General features: G+C 45.5%; 1 protein-coding gene and 1 non-coding gene across 2 annotated transcripts; both read left to right on the plus strand.

Annotated features, from left to right (window-relative positions):
* Positions 1-6,767: 6,767 nt before the first annotated feature.
* On the plus strand, positions 6,768-6,839 carry TRNAW-CCA (transfer RNA tryptophan (anticodon CCA)). Its single transcript has one exon. It is a non-coding gene; the product is annotated as a tRNA-Trp (tRNA).
* Positions 6,840-14,488: 7,649 nt separating this feature from the next.
* Positions 14,489-15,925, plus strand: FOXD1 (forkhead box D1). The gene has a single exon (XM_052659324.1). It carries the CDS (start codon positions 14,489-14,491, stop codon positions 15,923-15,925), a length of 1,437 nt encoding a protein of 478 aa, XP_052515284.1.
* The last annotated feature ends 2,224 nt before the right edge of the window (positions 15,926-18,149 follow it).

Below are 18,149 nucleotides of genomic sequence, written 5' to 3' on the forward strand. Positions count from 1 at the left end.
ACATAAAATTCAGAAAGTATAAATGCTTGTTTATTTAACAAATACTTTCAAGACACTTAGTCTATGCCTGGTTCTATTACTGGGGTTACAGCAGTAAGCAAAAAAAAAAAACCTGGTATAATTCCTCCCTCCATGGAGCTCACATTCCTGTGGGGGGAATGTTTGGATGCAGCACTTATTTTTTTTTTTTTTCCAATGAAGCACTTTTTATATAAATGATTATTTTGGAATTGATTCCTAGAAGTAGAATCACTGAGCCAAACAATATAAACATTTTAAGGCTCCTACTATATCATGCCAGATGCCTTCCAGTCCCATCAGCAAGTCATAGGACTATCCCTTTCTTCACACCTTACCATCCTTAGCTCTCTTTCCCCCACTTTGGGAAGGAAGATAAAAGGGAAGTTTTCCAAGCTCAAATTGTTAAACATGTTCACTTTAACCTTCTGATCAGTCCAAAAATTCCACACAGAATTTTTTCTTTTCTGTCATTTCTTTTGCTGGAATTAGGATTGCTGGGAGAAATATCAAGAACCTCAGATATGCAGATGACACCACCCTTATGGCAGAAAGTGAAGAACTAGAGAACCTCTTGATGAAAGTGAAAGAGGAGAGTGAAGAAGTTGGCTTAAAAGTCAACATTCAGAAAAGTAAGATCATGGCAGTTGGTCCTATCACTTCATGGGAAATAGATAGGGAAACAGTGAGAGACATTACTTTTTTGGGCTCCAAAATCACTGCAGATGGTGGCTGCAGCCATGAAATTAAAAGATGCTTACTCCTTGGAAGAAAAGTTATGACCAACCTAGACAGCATATTAAAAAGCAGAGACATTACTTTGCCAACAAAGGTCCATCTAGTCAAAGCTACGGTTTTTCTAGTAGTCATGTATGTATATGAGAGTTGGACTGTAAAGAAGGCTGAGCACTGAAGAATTGATGCTTTTGAACTGTGGTGTTGGAGAAGACTTTTGAGAGTCCCTTGGACAGCAAGGAGATCCAACCAGTCTATCTTAAAGGAGATCAGTCCTGAATGTTCATTGGAAGGGACTGATGCTAAAGCTGAAACTCCAATCCTTTGGCCACCTGATTCAAAGAACTGACTCATTTGAAAAGACCCTGCTGCTGGGAAAGACTGAAGGTGGGAGGAGAAGGAGATGACTGAAGATTAGATGGTTGGATGGCATCACCAACTCAATGGACATGAGTTTGATTAAACTCTGGGAGTTGGCAATGGACTAGGAGGCCTGGAATGCTACAGTCCATGGGATCACAAAGAGTTGGACATGACTGAGCAACTGAACTGAACTGTCACTTCTATTATTATTATTAAAAAATACACATAAAATTTACCATCCTAACTATTTTTGTCCTCTGTCCCGTTTATGTCCATTGGTCATATTTGTTGTAATTACTCCCCCCATCTGATCTTTTCCCCTTTGCCTCTCTCTCTCTATATATATACATATTTTTTACACAATTTTTATGTAGCAAAATGTATCCCTCTTTTTCTTCACAATTTATTCCATCTCTAATACTTAAGGTGCTTGCACATTCTAAGATCCAGTAAAAAAAAAAAAAACTCCTATATTTTTCATTAAAAATGGTTTCATCTAAAAAATATTTTCATCATTTCCCTTGATTTTCAGCTAAAATATTACAGTTGGGAGACAGAAGAGGATAAAGCACTTTGAAAAACTCTCCCCAAGTGAGAAGAAGTCCTTGTCATTCTCTCCCCATTCTAAAGAACCACCAGTTTTATTCACCTGGAATTTATTTTGATATATGGGCTAAGTGTCTAATTTTATTTTTTTGGCTCCCTAGAAAAGTTAACTGACTGTCCTATAAAATTTACTGAATAATTCCTTCCTTCCCGGTCTAATCTGTCATGCCACTTTTAAAGTTGTATACTTAAATAATGCATGTTCACAGTTCATGGCCTGTTTCTGGACTCTACAGTTTGCACCATCTCTCTATTTCTATGTGAAGTCCCCACTATTTTAATTATTATAGCTACATAATAATATCTATGTAAGGCAAGCTCTAGCACCCAATCACTCTTCTTTTCAGGAAATTTCTTGGTTATTCTCACTCATTTGTTCTTTGATATAATCTTTGAATGAAGTTTTTAAAAACCACAATTTTTTTTTTACTGTAATTGCATTAAACTCACAAATATCAGGCGGTTCAGTGGTAAAGAATCCACCTGTGAAGCAGGAAACATGGGTTCAATCCCTGGGTTGGTAAGATTCCCTGGAGAAGGAAATGGCAACCCACTCCAGTATTCTTGCTTGGGAAATCCCATGGACAGAGGAGCCTGGCAGGCTACAGTATGGGGTTTCAAAGAGTTGGACACAAATTAGCAACTAAACAACAACAAAACAACACCACAAATATCAATGTTTTAAAAATAGTCATTATGACCACCTATCCAGTTACAGTTGTTATACAGCAGAGCAATTGGTTTATTTATATTTGTTTCACACCAGCAAAGCCTTGCTAAACACCATATGTGGATACAAAGATGGCTGACACACATCTTCTAAAAGAGTTCACTGATGATTAATCCACCTTAGAGCATTGGGAATGCAATGGAATATGCAGTTGAAGGTACAATTTGATACATTTTGACAGCTATACACCTATGAAATTGTTACCACAATCAAGATAATGAACCTAATCATCACTCCTAAATTTTCCTTGTGCCCCTGTGTAATCCATTCTCCCATTTCCTCCACTACCTCCAGGCAACCACTGACCTGCCTTCCATCACTCTAGATTAGTTTGCATTTTTTAGAATTTTATATACGTGGAGTTGTACAGAATATATTCATTTTTTTGTCTGGCTTTTTTCCCTCACCAGGTTTGCCTGGTGGCTCAGACAGTAAGGAATCTGCTTGCAATACAGGAGACCTGGGTTCAGTCCCTGGGTTGGGAAGATTCCCTGGAGAAGGGAATGGCTACCCACTCTAGCATTCTTGCATGGAAAATTTCATGGACAGAGGAGCCAGGCGGGCTACAGTCCATGGGATCACAGAGAGGCAGACATGACTGAGAGACTAACGCTTTTCCCTCACCATGATTTTGAGATTCATTTACCTTATTGCATGTGTCAACAGTTCCTTTTTATTGCTTGGTAGTATTCCACTGTGTAGATACGCTACAATTTGTTTCTTCATTCATCTATTAACGGACATTTGGGTTGTTTCCAGTTTTTTACTTTTATTGATGAAGCTGCTATGAACATTCACATACAAGCATATAAATGACCATATGCTTTTGTTTTTCTTGGATAAAGAGCTAGCAGTGGAAGGACTGGTCATGTAGTTGGTGTATTTTTCACCTTTCAAGAAACTGCCGAATTTTTTTTTTCTAAGTGGTTGTACCATTTTGCTTTCCCATCAGGAGATGCCAAGGCAATTCCATGACTAGCCTGTCAACAAACAGCACTGGAACAATCAGATATACGGATGCAAAACACAAAACAAAATAAGCCTCTATCTATACTTCAGACCATATACAAAAATTTATGCAAAGTGGATCACGGACCTAAATGTAAAGCCTAAAGCTCTAAAACTTGTAGGAGAAACTACTTTAAAGATGCTGAGGTTGGGTAAGATTCTGCTGAGGATGTGGCATTTGAGCCAGACCGTGGAGAAAGTAGAACTGAAAGGACTCAGTAGGAAACTAGACATTGTAGAGTGAGGGAGGAATCAGACTTGGTCTGAGCCTCAACTGGTTCTTACTGGCAGGATGGCAGGAGACTGACCCAGAAGCGACAAGGCATACAGGGGGAGTCACAGGTTCAGAAGTCAGAGGAGAGCATTTGAGTCACCTGCACGAAGTCAGGGTAGCTACACCCAGCACACAGCTGGAAGCAGCACACTGCAGCACATGGAAGAGCTATTCTTTGCCTAATAATAACAGATAATGCTGTGAGAGTGGCTGATGCTATATAGAATGAGGTAGAGTTGAAGGCACAATCTTGGGGAACACCGACATTCAGGTGATGAATTTCAGGAGTGAAAAAGCAGCTTAGTTGGAGCAGTGCCAGAACTGCCATGGAACGACCAGATGAGATGATTATCTTTGACTCCTGTTTTGATCTTGTGTCCTGTGTTCAATGTGAGGAAGTCTCATGAGCTCCTTCAAAACACACCTAGAATTCAACCACTCTCACCGTCTCCACTGCCATCCCCCTGATTCGAGCCACCCGCAGGTCTCACCTTCATTAAAGCAATCACTTCCCAACCTATCTTCCTGTTTCTTCCCTTGTTCGATACAGGATAGAGCAACAGGAGAGGCCCTTTACAGGATTTAAGGATTTAAGTTCGAGCAGGTCACTGCTCTGCCTGACATCCTACAGTGACTCCCCATCTTACCTAAAGTAAAAGCCTGTCTTTCTAATGCCTACAATACCTTGCATGGTTGCCTCCTTCCAGCCCCCAACCCTTTGACCTCTTTTCCTGTTCTTCCATTCTGTATCATTCTCCCCCTTTCTTCACTCCACTAGATCACCTGACCTGCTTGCCACTCCTTAAATAAAACAAGCATGCTCTGCTGTAATTGAAAGTGGGGTCTGGCTGCTGCCACTCAAAAATCAATAAAAGAGGCAAGTTGGTGGAAAGAAAAGCTTTATTTCGGATGCTGGCACTTGGGGCAGATGGGGTGGACCCCTGTCCCAAGGCCCACTCTCCCCTACACCCCGAAAATCAGGGGGCAAGAGCTTTTATAGATGGAGGGAGAAGGCTACATGCAAAAACAGTACAGTTAGCTCTGACAGTCATCTTGAGATTGGGCATGTGGTGAACTGACCAGTGTCATCTCGGTTGTTTCAGGTACAGTAACCCTTCAATTCCAGCGTCAGTTTGCTTCCATTTCTTTGAGGCAAGTTTCTAGGAGCCGTGACAGCTTAGGTCATGGCTACAGTTTGGTTATCATGTGGTTAAGTCTTCCTCCACCTGGTGGAGGTTTCATTATCTGTGAAACAGCTCACAGGACACGGCTCAGCATATTACCTACAGCCCCTGGGAGGAACGGCCCTTGACTTCGCTTACTGACTAACCTATTATTACTCGGGCTCCTTGGACTGTTTTCCTTTGTTTCTGCATTTTCTCATTTCTCCAATTAAACTCATTCTTTGGCCGAAGCGTTTCCACAGACAAAAGGCAGGCTGAGGACATGGGGTGGGGAGGTGGGGAAGGACCTTAAGGTCCCGCTCCATTTCACCACCTCAGGGCCTCCATGCTAATCATCCTTCTGCCTGGATTTCTTCTCCTCCAGACTTGCAGCTGTGTCACCATTCCCGTCTTTGGTCATTACTGAAACCTGTAACCCCCTTGTCTCTTCCATACTGTACTCTCACCACTTCCAACACTGTAACCCCCACTCTTTTCGCTCACAGTATCCACTACCTTCTATCATACCACAGAAGTCATCTATTAATTAACATTTTATTTATTTCTTATGGTCTGTCTCTCTTATGCTAAATATATATAACTCCCTGGGGCAGAGATCTTTTTAAACATTTTATTGATTTTTGGCTGCGCTGGGTCTCCCTTGCTGCGTGCGGGCTTTCTCTAGTTGCAGCAAGCAAGGGCTCGTCTTCATTTCGGTGAGCCGGCTGGTTATTGTGGTGGCTTCTCTTGCTGTGGAGCACAGGCTCTAGGGTACACAGGCTTAGTTGCCCCGTGACATGTGGAATCTTCTCGGATCAGGGATCGAACCCATGTTCCCTGTACTGGCAGGTGAATTCTCATCCATTGGACCACCAGGGAAGTCTGGGCAGAGATCTCTTTCCCCTATTTACTTACATATCCCATGTGCCTGGAATGGTACCTGCCCCATAGTGGATAATAAAAATTTCTTACGTGAATAAATGAGAAGAATCCTTGCTCTGGGTAATTAGAAAGCCATTGTTAACTCATTATCATATTATTTCAGTGAGCTCCATTTTCCAAACTGGTGTTCCAAGGTAAAATAAACTTGGAAAGTGTTACATTCCATCTGTATCCCTCTGGAAGTATCACGATGGACTTTATATACCAAAAAAACTCCAAGTGCCACAGTAAAGGTACCTGCTTTCTTCATTTAACGCAGTTTTTCCTAAATGTGGATGGCCAGGCTTTTCCATGGCACACTAATTAATAGAGCAGTGGTGTTCAGAGTTGGAATGAGGGTCTAAGGAGTGGGCAAGAGATGATGTTGGAACCAATGTGGACAAACTAGCCCTTTGAAAACAGGTGATAAAAGGAAGGGGAGAGGGGGAGCTCGCTTGCATTGGCACACTCAGGAGAGAAGAACATGTTTGCACATTTTTATTTTTAGATACAAGAGGTTGGAACATGTTTGTAAGCTGAGATGAGTGTTAGGGGAAAAAGAGGATAATTTATGAGCCAAGTTCCAGAGAAGGTAGAAAAGAATAGCAAGATCATGATGTAAACATATATATATATATATTTAAAATAGTAGCTGTCAAACTTTTTTGTTTACTGTGGCGCCCACACTAACAGATTCACTTTACATGGCAACTCAGTACACACACATGCACTAAAAAATAGAAAAATAACTGAAGTAACAGTTTCACAAACTATTCTTAGCATTATGGTGTGTCATCTGATGATATTTTTTTTATTCTACTCTACTCCATCGCCTCCTGTCCCATCTCGTCACATTCCATCCAATTCTATTTTCTCTCAGTGCTGACTGCAACTCACTCGCCTGATTTCATGAGCCAGAATTTTGTCCTTTCCAGCTGCTTTCCAATCTTCCCTGGTGGCTCAGAGGTTAAAGCATCTGCCTCCAATGCAGGAGACCTGGGTTCGATCCCTGGGTTGGGAAGATTCCTTGGAGAAGGAAATGGCAACCCACTCCAGTATTCTTGCCTGGAGAATCCCATGGATGGAGAAGCCTGGTAGGCCACAGTCCACGGGGTCACAAAGAGTCGGACACGACTGAACGACTTCACTTACTTACTTACAGCTGCTTTTGGGAGACTTCTTTAAAATGATCTTCAAGTTCAATCCATTCTTCAGTTGTATCCGTTCTGCTATTTATTCTATTGATTTGTTCTTTTTACTTCATCTATTACATGCTTCAGTGTTTCCACTAGGTTTTTAAAAAGTTATTTATTTTTCTTGCTTCATGTTACTAACAAGTTCCCTTTCCTCCTTAAGATGTTTATCGTGCTTGCTTTAAATCCTTGGTGTCCGTTCAGTTTCTAGTCTTCCTTTCACACTAACAGTGCTCTTCAGGTGTCTGAACTCAGCAATTTGGACATTGCTCATTGTGAGAAATTTGGGAAAACATAGAAGAGTATAATATAAATAGCTAAATAAAAACTAGCCATACTGTCACTTCTTGGGAATCACCAGTTGACATTTTAGTGCATTTCCTTTCAGTCATACAATCTATATGTATACAGCATATAGTATATTAAATGTAATTAGTATTACATAGAATTTTTGCTGTGGTCTTTTACCATTAATCTTGAGGTTTTTTCAAGTTATTAAAATTGTTCACAATTTTTAATGGTTGCAAAATATTCCATCTTAAGGAAATATAGTAATATATTTAACTCCTGGGCATTTAGAACGGTTCCCATTTTTGCCCTTAAAAAAAAATCACTCCAACAAGTATTTTTTTACATAAAACTTTGTTCATATTTCTGGTTCTTTCCTTATGGTAAGGTCCTAGACTAAATGAATCAAAGAGAATGGCACTTAAGATCCAAGCTTGCATTGCCAAATTGTCTGCTAGAAGGTTTCACCAGTTTACATTTTACAAAGATGTAAAGTGATTGAGTTCTTACCATCATGCCCATCATCTTCATATAATTTGCTAATCTGATAAGGAAAAGTTGCATTTCATCATTTTTAAAATTTACATGTCCTTTTAAATTTTTTAACTAGTGATCATTATTTGCATTTACTCATCTGTAAATGTTGAGTTCAGGACCTTTCTCAGTTTTTGCTGCTCTGGAAGGCTAGCAACCAAAGCTTTCTAGCAAAGGCGATTCACTCACAGGAGCCTCTAGTGGACGACATCTAAGTGCTTTCTGCACAGGGGACTATATTTGTACTCAACTGCAACAAACCTCTGCTTCGATCTGCTTACCTCCCCCAGTTTGAGGTCAGACCATTGTATCAGGTGCAGGGGTTGCCCCTGAGGGCAGACATTGAGCTTCTGTCGTGTTTGTATAAGTAGAGTTTGGAGGTGATAGTTCAGCCTCAGTTGAAGCCTGAACATCAGGTTAAAAAGATTGTGTGTGTATGTGTGTGTGTGTGTGTGTGTGTGTGTGTGTATTGTGAGAGAGAGAGAGAGAGAGAGAGACGGGGGTGGGGGAGGGGGGCTGGTGACTCTACTGTATACATTTGACATTTGAAGCACAAACAACTTCAATTCAAAACAAGGCTTTCTCATGGTCTTATAAGAATTCATTTTCAGTGTGTCCTGTGGATAGCTGCATCCCTAGAGTCACTTTGGAGAGCCCCATTCTTCCCAAACAGAGAGACTTCACAAACAACCCCTGAGGCAACAACAAGAAATAAAAGCACTCTTTCTAAATATGGTAATATTATTTTTTTCAATTATTACATTAGAATAAAAAATACTAAGTCTATCTCCAGGAAGTTAATTTATTAAACAATGTAAATAAATACTAGATGATTACAAAGCCACACACTCTTGAGCCACGAACTCCTGAAGGTCTTGTATTGAAGACAACCTCCAAAACAGAGGAATTCTTTCTGTAATGGAGTTGTGTATATTTTACATTTACAATAAAAAATAACTTTGATTTGGGGGTGCAAAAGTTAAATGTATGCTACTGCAAACCACTGAGGTCCAGAGCTGAGCAGGTCTGTGTTGGTATGTGTTGGGATGGGAGGGCTAGTCCAGGTGAACTGCAGTAATGAAAATTCCTGAGTCAGTGTAAATAATTTTACTGTTTTAAAACACAGATTTAGACCTTTGCTGACATTCTGAATTTTTGAGGATTTCTAAATCCTGCTCAGGCCACGAAATGCTTGTTTAAGGAGCTGTTGTGCAAGCACAGACTGCCTAGTGAGACCCAGGAGACCACTAAAATATCTTCTTCCCAACTACAATGCCTGAAGACAACACCATTTCAAACCAGATTATGCCAGTTTATCAACAGAATTTCTGGGTTAAAATGCACCTGTTATTGGGAGAGGTGCCAACCACTGTCAGCCAATAATGCCCTGCCTTGAACTTATCTTCAGACTACCTAACTTGTCCTGAAGAAACAGACTGTGGTGTGGTAGGGGTGGAAAGAACCTGGCCCATGGAGTCCTATGTTTTGAGCGGCTGGTAGAACTGGGACTGCTGCTGCTGCTGCTAAGTCGCTTCAGTCGTGTCCAATTCCGCGCGACCCCATAGACAGCAGCCCACCCGACTCTCCCGTCCCTGAGACTCTCCAGGCAAGAATACTGGAGCGGGTTGCCATTTCCTCTCCAATGCATGAAAGTGAAAAGTGAAAGTGAAGTCATGTCTGACTTCTAGTGATCCCGTGGACTGCAGCCTACCAGGCTCCTCCATCCGTGGGGCCTTCCCGGCAAGAGTACTGGAGTGGGGTGCCATTGCTCCAGACCTGGGACAGGATGATGGACGTTACTGCTCTGCCATTACTGTCTCCCCAACGACTTGCAGCAACTCTCAAAGCCTGCTTCCTCAGCCATCATACTGGAGGTACCTACTTGTTGTGACTTTGAAATTAGCTTAGTGGCACATGTGACCCAACACTCATGGCAAGTAGTATTACACCACAGGGTGATGCTGAAATGAAGGGCCTAGACAGCCAGAGAAACATTTCAAAATCATCTTGGGCCCTCAAGGATTTAGGATCGGTAAGAAGACACAAAAAGGATATAAAAAGTGTGTGTGTGTGTGAGGAACTAATTTTGGCAGAGTCTCAACTCCTACGTTTTTTTTTTTTAACTGAAGATAATATGCAGCATCAGAGTCTGAAAGTCTCAAAAATATGAGCAAGTTAAGGTTACAAACCCAGCAGGGCGCAGCAAAAAAACAATGAGAATCCTTTGAGGATTTCTGGGGTAGAAATATGTAGGAAAATGAACAGGCACATCTTTACTGCGTGCCTACTGCATGCAGAGTGTTACAAAGAGCTAGGTAAGTGGAAATTAAAAAATAAACAGAAAAGGAGGAAACAAAGCTAATGTCCATTGATGGATGAACGAATAAACAAAATGTGGCATACATAATAAACCATGGAATATTCTTCAGCTTGAATGAAATACTAATACATACTACAACATGGATGAACCTTGTAAACATTATGTTAATTAAGTAAAATAAGTCAAATATTCTATGCTCCCATTCATATGAGGTAGGTAGCTAAAACAGTTAATTTCACAGAGACAGGAAGTAGAATAGAGGTTTCCAAGATGCTAAGGTGAGTGGAGTGGGGAGGAATGGGAGTCATTCTTTAACCAGTACAGAGTTTCAATTTGGGATGATGGAAAAATTCTGTAAATGGATAGTGGTGATGGTTGCACCAAACTGAATGTACTTAATGTCTCTGAACCCTACACTTACTATGGCAAATTACATGCTATGTATATTTTAACATGCACACACGGAAAAACAAACAGAAAACAACAAATAGAATCCTTTTTGACCTCCCAATGCTTAAATTTACAAAAATAAGGGAAGATGCCACAAGAAGGGAGGCGCAGAATCAAATAGAGTCCCCAAAGGACACAAACCCAGAAGCATCGCTCACGTTCGTCTGGAGTCTCAGAAAGCACTTTGGGGTTGGGGGGAGGGGCGGTCCAGGGCATGGGGCTTATGGGATCCTACTTCCCCCACCAGGGATTGAACCTGTGCCCATTGCATTGGCAGGACGGAGTCTAAGCCACCAAGAAAAAGCTTCTCAGTTAGGCACAATACTTATCTATTTACCTGGTTTCCGTGAGTCACCCAGAAACTCGCCGTTTTCTGTTACTCTCTCCAAAAACCAGAGTGCCAGGCACAAATTAGTATCTCAATGCAGGTAAGTAGAATGACTTGGAGGCGGGACAAGGCCCCGAAATTACCGGAGTTTGGAACCGCACTCACATTCACATTCCCGGGTAAACGCCTGGGATGCGCTAGGGCCTAAAGCGAGTAGTCCAGGTTCCCGCCTGCGAGTTTACGCCCCCAAGTCAGTGCCAGTCTTCACGAAGGAAGCCCCTGGACGTTATGAGCTCGAGGTCCCGGGCCCAGGGGCAAAGAACTGAGGCGGTGCCTGCCGAGGGTCCTGCCGCCTCCTCTGCCCTCCGGCGTGGCATCCCGCATAACTCCGGGAGCGCTCGTGGAGTACCCAAACCGCCGAGGGAAAATAGCCGAAACGTACAGTCCAGGGAAATGACTCCGCGCACGCCCAGCTGACCCAGAGAAGGCGACGTGGGGACCTCGGGGAAGAAAAAGCCTTGCCGCCCGAAGCCCAGGCGGAGGGAAGCTCCGGAGCCCACCGGCCGCACGCGCAAAACGCCCGAGGCTTCCCAAGCTCCGGCTCGGGACTGGCTCCGCGCCGCGCCGCCGCCAGGAGGCAGGCCTCGCCCACTGGGGCACCACCCGGCCCGCAGGAGCCCCGCCGCTTTCCGCGTCCGCCCGAGCGGGGCGTGCCGTGGCCGGGGTCGCAGCTACGGTCCCCGCCCGCCTCACGGAGTTTATTTCAATCCGAGGCCGAGAGCTGGGAGCCTTTGGGGCTGGAGACCCGAGGGTAGGGAATCAAAGAAGGCGAGAGCGGGAAGCGCGGACAACGGAATGCTACGGTTTCCGCGAAACTCCCCGGAGTTTCACGAGCGCGGAGCTAGAGGTGGTACACAAATGTGTAGCTTAACTAAAGCAAACAAAACAAGTGGGGTGCCCAAATGCGAGGCTTTAGTAAAGCTCACCCAGCTCTGCCTCTGCAGCGCTTCTCCCGGACTGATTTTCCGCTCTGACCTGCAGTAAATCCTAACACTTTCTCCTGAGTGGCCAGAAGGTAACTTGGCCACTTTGTTTTTTTTTCCCCAAAGGTTTTCAGGGAAAAGCTCTTAACCCCTTCGGGAAGGACCTTCGGACAGTACAAATGGAATGCAAAGTCAATCCCCGAGCCCTTCTTGGTCATACACGTTCACCGCGGTGGTAACAGAAGGGAATGACGGCTGTAACCGATCATCTAAAGTAACTAATGGTCTGCGAACAAATTCTTCCTCTCCGTTTCAATTTTAAATGCTTCGACACACACCAGCCCTCAGTGCAGAGAAAAGCACGGTGTTTATTTAGATAAAACTTAAACTTTCAAACGTAAAAGTGAACTCCTTGGTAAGGACGCCTGGCTGCATCAACAAAGTAATGTAATGCCTGATTAATAGTGCTGATTAATGTTGGCTCAGGTGAATGCCCATTACAATACTTAAATGAGTCAGCCATATATCAAACGAGAGTCAATGAAAAATAATTTATTTAAGACTTTGAGGCATTCTCATAGATCTTTCAAAGATCTGTGATGGACTTTATGGGTCATTTGTAACTATAACTGGTTGATAGCTGTCCTCAGCAACAAAAATTCGATTTAAAAAGAAGTCTTAGATGGGTTAACAGTTTGTTTTTGAGACTCTGTAATTGATGAGAAGCAATGAAACATCTGGAAACATGAAAATTGCTAGATCCATAAGGTGATATGTTAATATGTAAGGGCAGCTCATTGTTCCTACATGCAGCCATTCATTTTTGATCCTCAGTTCTTGTCAAGCCATCATTTTGTAAAATTTTGAGGCAAGTCCCCAGTTTGAAATAAAAGTGTCTTAGGAAATGCAAAAATCCAAGATGTATGGCTGTGTGAGTATGAAGTCTACAAGCTATTAGGATTTTTCCACTAGCCAAAGTAAAAATGAGCTGGTGGTAGATAGGTGTACTTAAAATACCATCGTTGGATTATTTCCACTACTCTGTCACCCGAAAAGGAAAATAGAGTTGAACAGAACTTGAATCTTTTTAAAAATTATTTCGTTTCTTCTCGCCAATACCTATTGGAAATATTTAGTGCATTAAAAAAACAAAAAAAAAACTGGCGTAAAAGTTTCAAATTTATCATTGTAGTTTCTATTATTAAGCCTGACTGTGTAGAGATATGTGTATTTGTTTAGTGATTTAAACACTTTTAGATTACTGTGGAGTGTTGATTAGAACATCCCAACTTACAACTATAGAATCCCTTACCCCATTATGAAAGAACTTTTTTGAGTCACTCCTAGAAGCAGTTTCTTTGGTGTGTATTTGGGTTTCCACTAAAAATTTGTTTCTTCTCTGCATTCAATGGTTACTTTCTTTATTCCCACGAAATTCCCACGAAATCAGATCCTCTCATTAGAGTGGCTTAGTTTAGCAGTCAAGTTTCTAGGGCATTCAATCTCAGATACTGACTAAAACGCCACCCTAACAGCATTTAACAGATGGTGGAAAACAAACGTCTTTGAAGAAGAACCGAAAGGGACAGGTTAAAAGGTCAATAAACAATTATTATTGCGCTTAAACTGAGGGAGGGGGGAAGCGGTTTCTTATCAGATTCCGTGGGGAGCCGCTCGTTCTGTCTGGAGGATATGGAACAGCCCAACAAATCTCAAGGCCGTTCCCCAGGGACCACCTCAGACGACCCTCAGGGATGGTCATATCCTGGCTAGATGGTTCCGAAGGGCCATCGGGTGGTCAAACTGTCGCGTCCCAGGAGTGTTTCTGGGGTTCGGGTTGAGGGCTCATTGAAGAGGAGACTGGGAACTCGAACTCGTGCCGCGGCCCTGGATCAAAGCACCACGAGCCTGCGAGAGACTCCGAGGTCTCAGCTCCTTTGGGAAGGAATGCTGGGGTCCTGCCTCCTCCCTCCTCTTCACAGTTGCTGCTCCCTCCTACGGTGAACTTTCTCTCGGAGCAGGGCTGATTTTCTAGGCATTCTTTCCCGAGCCTTGGCAGCGCTCTGACGTGCACACCATGTGACAGGCCTCCTTCAGCTATAAGCCGGGGAAAGGTCCGCCCTCTCCTGGACTCAGCCCTCTCTTCGCCGAGCTCTGTCCCTAGACTCTCCACCGTCTCGCACCCTCCCGGGCGCCCGCCACTACTGACTTGTTCGCTCGGTACCCCGCCACCCCCTCCTCGACGGACGCGGCGAGGGGCTGCTGGTGGAGAGAGGAAGGTCAAGTCCCCCGCCCAGGCGGGGTGCGCGCCTAACTAAACCAGCGCGGAGATCGCGGGACCGCCGCGGCGGCGCAGGAGTTACAAAGTCGCCGCGCGAGCCTCGGCGGCTGCCGCGCAGCCCCAGCGCCGCAGCTCCCGCAGCCGCGGAGCACCGTCGCCCCCGCCTCCCCCACCCCGCGCAGCGTGGCGCCCCCGGGCCGGGCCCGCCACCCGGGAGCTGGGCTGCGGTGCGGCGGGAACCCGGAGCCCGGCGCCCCCATGGGCCGCCTCGCCGCCGCCGCCGCGCCACAGCTATGACCCTGAGCACGGAGATGTCCGATGCCTCCGGCCTCGCCGAGGAGACAGACATCGACGTGGTGGGGGAGGGCGAGGACGAAGACGACGAGGAAGAGGAGGACGACGACGAGGGCGGCGGCGGCGGGCACCGCCTGGCTGTCCCCGCGCGGCGGAGGCGGCGGCGGCGCTCGTACGCCGGGGAAGACGAGCTGGAGGACCTGGAGGAGGAGGACGACGACGATGACATCCCGCTGGCTCCGCGGACGGGGGGCTCCCCGGCGCCCCCGGGTCCAGCCCCGGGGGCGGGGGCCGGGGCTGGTGGCGGCAGCGGCGCGGGCGCGGGCGGCGGCGGCGCGGGCGCGGGCGGCGGCGCCAAGAACCCGCTGGTGAAGCCGCCCTACTCGTACATCGCGCTCATCACCATGGCCATCCTGCAGAGCCCCAAGAAGCGGCTGACGCTGAGCGAGATCTGCGAGTTCATCAGCGGCCGTTTCCCGTACTACCGGGAGAAGTTCCCCGCCTGGCAGAACAGCATCCGCCACAACCTCTCGCTCAACGACTGCTTCGTCAAGATCCCCCGCGAGCCCGGCAACCCCGGCAAAGGCAACTACTGGACGCTCGACCCCGAGTCCGCCGACATGTTCGACAACGGCAGCTTCCTGCGCCGGAGGAAGCGCTTCAAGCGGCAGCCGCTGCTCCCGCCCAACGCCGCCGCCGCCGCCGAGTCGCTGCTGCTGCGCGGCGCGGGGGGCGCGGGGGGGGCCGGGGACCCGGCCGCGGCCGCCGCAGCCGCCGCGCTCTTCCCGCCCGCGCCCCCGCCGCCCCCGCACGCCTACGGCTACGGCCCCTACGGCTGCGGCTACGGCCTGCAGCTGCCGCCTTACGCGCCGCCCTCGGCCCTCTTCGCCGCCGCGGCCGCGGCCGCTGCCGCCTTCCACCCGCACTCGCCGCCGCCGCCCCCCCCGCCGCCGCCGCCGCCGCCGCCGCCGCCCCACGGCGCGGCCGCCGAGCTGGCCCGGACCGCCTTCGGCTACCGGCCGCACCCGCTCGGCGCCGCCCTGCCCGGCCCCCTGCAGGCCTCGGCGGCCAAGGCGGGCGGCCCGGGCGCCTCGGCGCTGGCGCGCTCGCCCTTCTCCATCGAGAGCATCATCGGGGGCAGTCTGGGCCCGGCCGCCGCCGCCGCCGCCGCGCAGGCCGCCGTGGCCGTGCAGGCCTCGCCCTCCGCATCTCCCGGGACGCCGTCCGCGCTCGGGGCCGGCGGTAGCGACGGCGGCGGCGGCGGCTGTGCGGCTCAGGCGGCCGTGGGTCCGGCCGCCGCGCTCACCCGCTCGCTCGTGGCCGCCGCCGCCGCCGCCGCCTCCTCCGTCTCCTCGTCGGCCGCCCTGGGGACTCTGCACCAAGGGACTGCCCTGTCCAGTGTCGAGAACTTTACTGCTAGGATCTCAAATTGTTAATAACGCTATGTTAGCGCGCTTGAGAAAGAGAAGGTAGGAATCATGGCTCCTATTTTCATCTGGGTGGTTTTGTGTTTTGTTCCCTCCTCCCGGCGCGGCCCCTCCCGACCTCGCGCCCCCATTTCGCCGCTTGGGATTCTCAGACGAGACTGTGTTTGGCAACTTCTCGGGCGCTCTTTTCGACTCTGCAGGTCCCTCTATTTATGCAAAGTCGCCCTATGCTGCAGCCCCCCAACCTGGGGTGGGGAGGAAGAGGGTGCTGGTGGAGATCCGCTCTGTCTAGGCACAAGGGGCTTCCTTGACTTTGGGAACATTTTTTAAAAATCTAAGCCTTTTTGAGGTCTAGAGAGTCTCAGGTCCAGGCGTTAAAAATAAAAGACCAATAATGTTCAACAGAAGAGTAATGCAAAAATAGTAAAGGTCCCGAAGAATGCCAGAGAAGCAATAGTTTTTATTTGAGGACATTTGTCTGGTGTGCTTTTTCATGAAAAGGAAAAAATGATTAACATGTTTACACAAGGAAAAAAGTCAAAATTATCATTTCTTATTTTAACCTGTGTTTTGTATCATAATAGACATGCGGAATTTTTATTTTGTACTTATTGCGTATTCTTTACAAGGAGTATTGTAAATTTTGACTGGCAATTATTGTACTATTCTAATGTAAGATTTTTACACTTTTTCAGAAATAAATACTTAATTTTCAAAGAAAGTTCTCCAAAAGAATCGACTTTAGTCATCCCCTTCTTAGTTTATTTTCTTTTCTGTTAAAAAAACTTTGCTTGTGGGCTAAGTAGGAACCCGCTATAGAAGAGAAAAGTAATATTTTCAGAGACAGCTTAACAAGAACATCATGCCATGATTTTTTATTTATGCTAAGTCAAAACCATTGCAGAAGATCAGAAATTATTTTTAAATGACTACAAATAAAAGTTTCTTTGGTATACATTTCCAAATCTTATTTGATTCCATTTTAAAGAGCACTGAGGATACTTAAAAGCCACAGTTCTCTAAGATAATTTTATAGAACTTTAAATTTTATTTTGGAGCTTTCCACTCCATTTAATTTTCACTCACTTCTGAGCACAAATTCCTATAAATCTGTAAAAACTCTGCAACATAAGGTTATGTTTTAATGGGAGTAAGTAACAAATCTGTGACTTTTGAATTAAAAATTTATTAGAAAAATTTAATAGAGCTCATCATCAGTTAAACAGCTTTAATCAAACAAGAAAATACATAGATTAAATTGTATTTGAAAGCTCTAGTATTTAAAGCTATTTTCTTTGACAGAATTCCAGTAGTTGCATAAAGAAGTTTTTATTCTAAAAGGCAGTGTTAATTTCAAAATTCTAGTTGAAATGAATAACTTAGAGTTTGTAAAGAAAATCTTTAATTTTCAGATACTATACTCTTTAAAGAATGAAATGCATCAGGTGTTTACTTTTATTTTAAAAATTTAGGTGATCTAGGATATCTTTTTTCAAACTTTATTTTCCTTAACTAGTTATTGCAGGTAGTTTATAGTTCTTGAAAAAGATGAGACTAGTTTTGGTAGTAATGTGGGGTTCAGACAAAACGAAGGCATAGTAATTTTTGTGCTTAATATCAGTGAATTGTTAATTTTTTTCAAATATCTGGACAGGTATATATCTGAAGAGCTGGCGATGTAAACTAGCAAGTTAACAAAGGCCACATTGTAGGCCACTGTTTTGCAGTGCCATTCACTCTTTGATGCCCTGTCCTTCCCTCCCTTTTTGGGGAGGGAAAAAAACTGACCCTCATAGCCTCAAAGTTAAGTTCTGCGTTTTTTACCCTATGAAATATTTGAAAGAGGGAAAATAAGAGGCTAAAGTAAACACAGTCACCCCCCAAGTTTATAACTGATGCCTAGATACAAGTTGTAATTCGTTAGACCAAAGTTTTTTTTTGAAAAGTTACTTTTACTCTAGCCCACCTAAGGAAGAGGAGACATTGGAACCCGGAAGGTCCGGATGTCACTGGCACCCTGGGTGGACAGGCTTTAGAAGGAGGAGCCCAAACCGCACAAACACTGCTGGCGGGCCTCGAAGCCTTCTGTAACGCATAGATCTGAATTTTTATCTGAAAGTAATTAGGGAGAGCGCGCGAAAATAAAAATCGTGTGTCTCACTATTTGCGTGATGCTTGGGTATCCTGAACCTGGGAGTCCCGGCTAATCTTTCTCTATCCAAATTTCCGCATC

This window comes from Budorcas taxicolor, chromosome 20, assembly GCF_023091745.1.
Source record: "Budorcas taxicolor isolate Tak-1 chromosome 20, Takin1.1, whole genome shotgun sequence".
Taxonomy (NCBI): Eukaryota; Metazoa; Chordata; class Mammalia; order Artiodactyla; family Bovidae; genus Budorcas; species Budorcas taxicolor.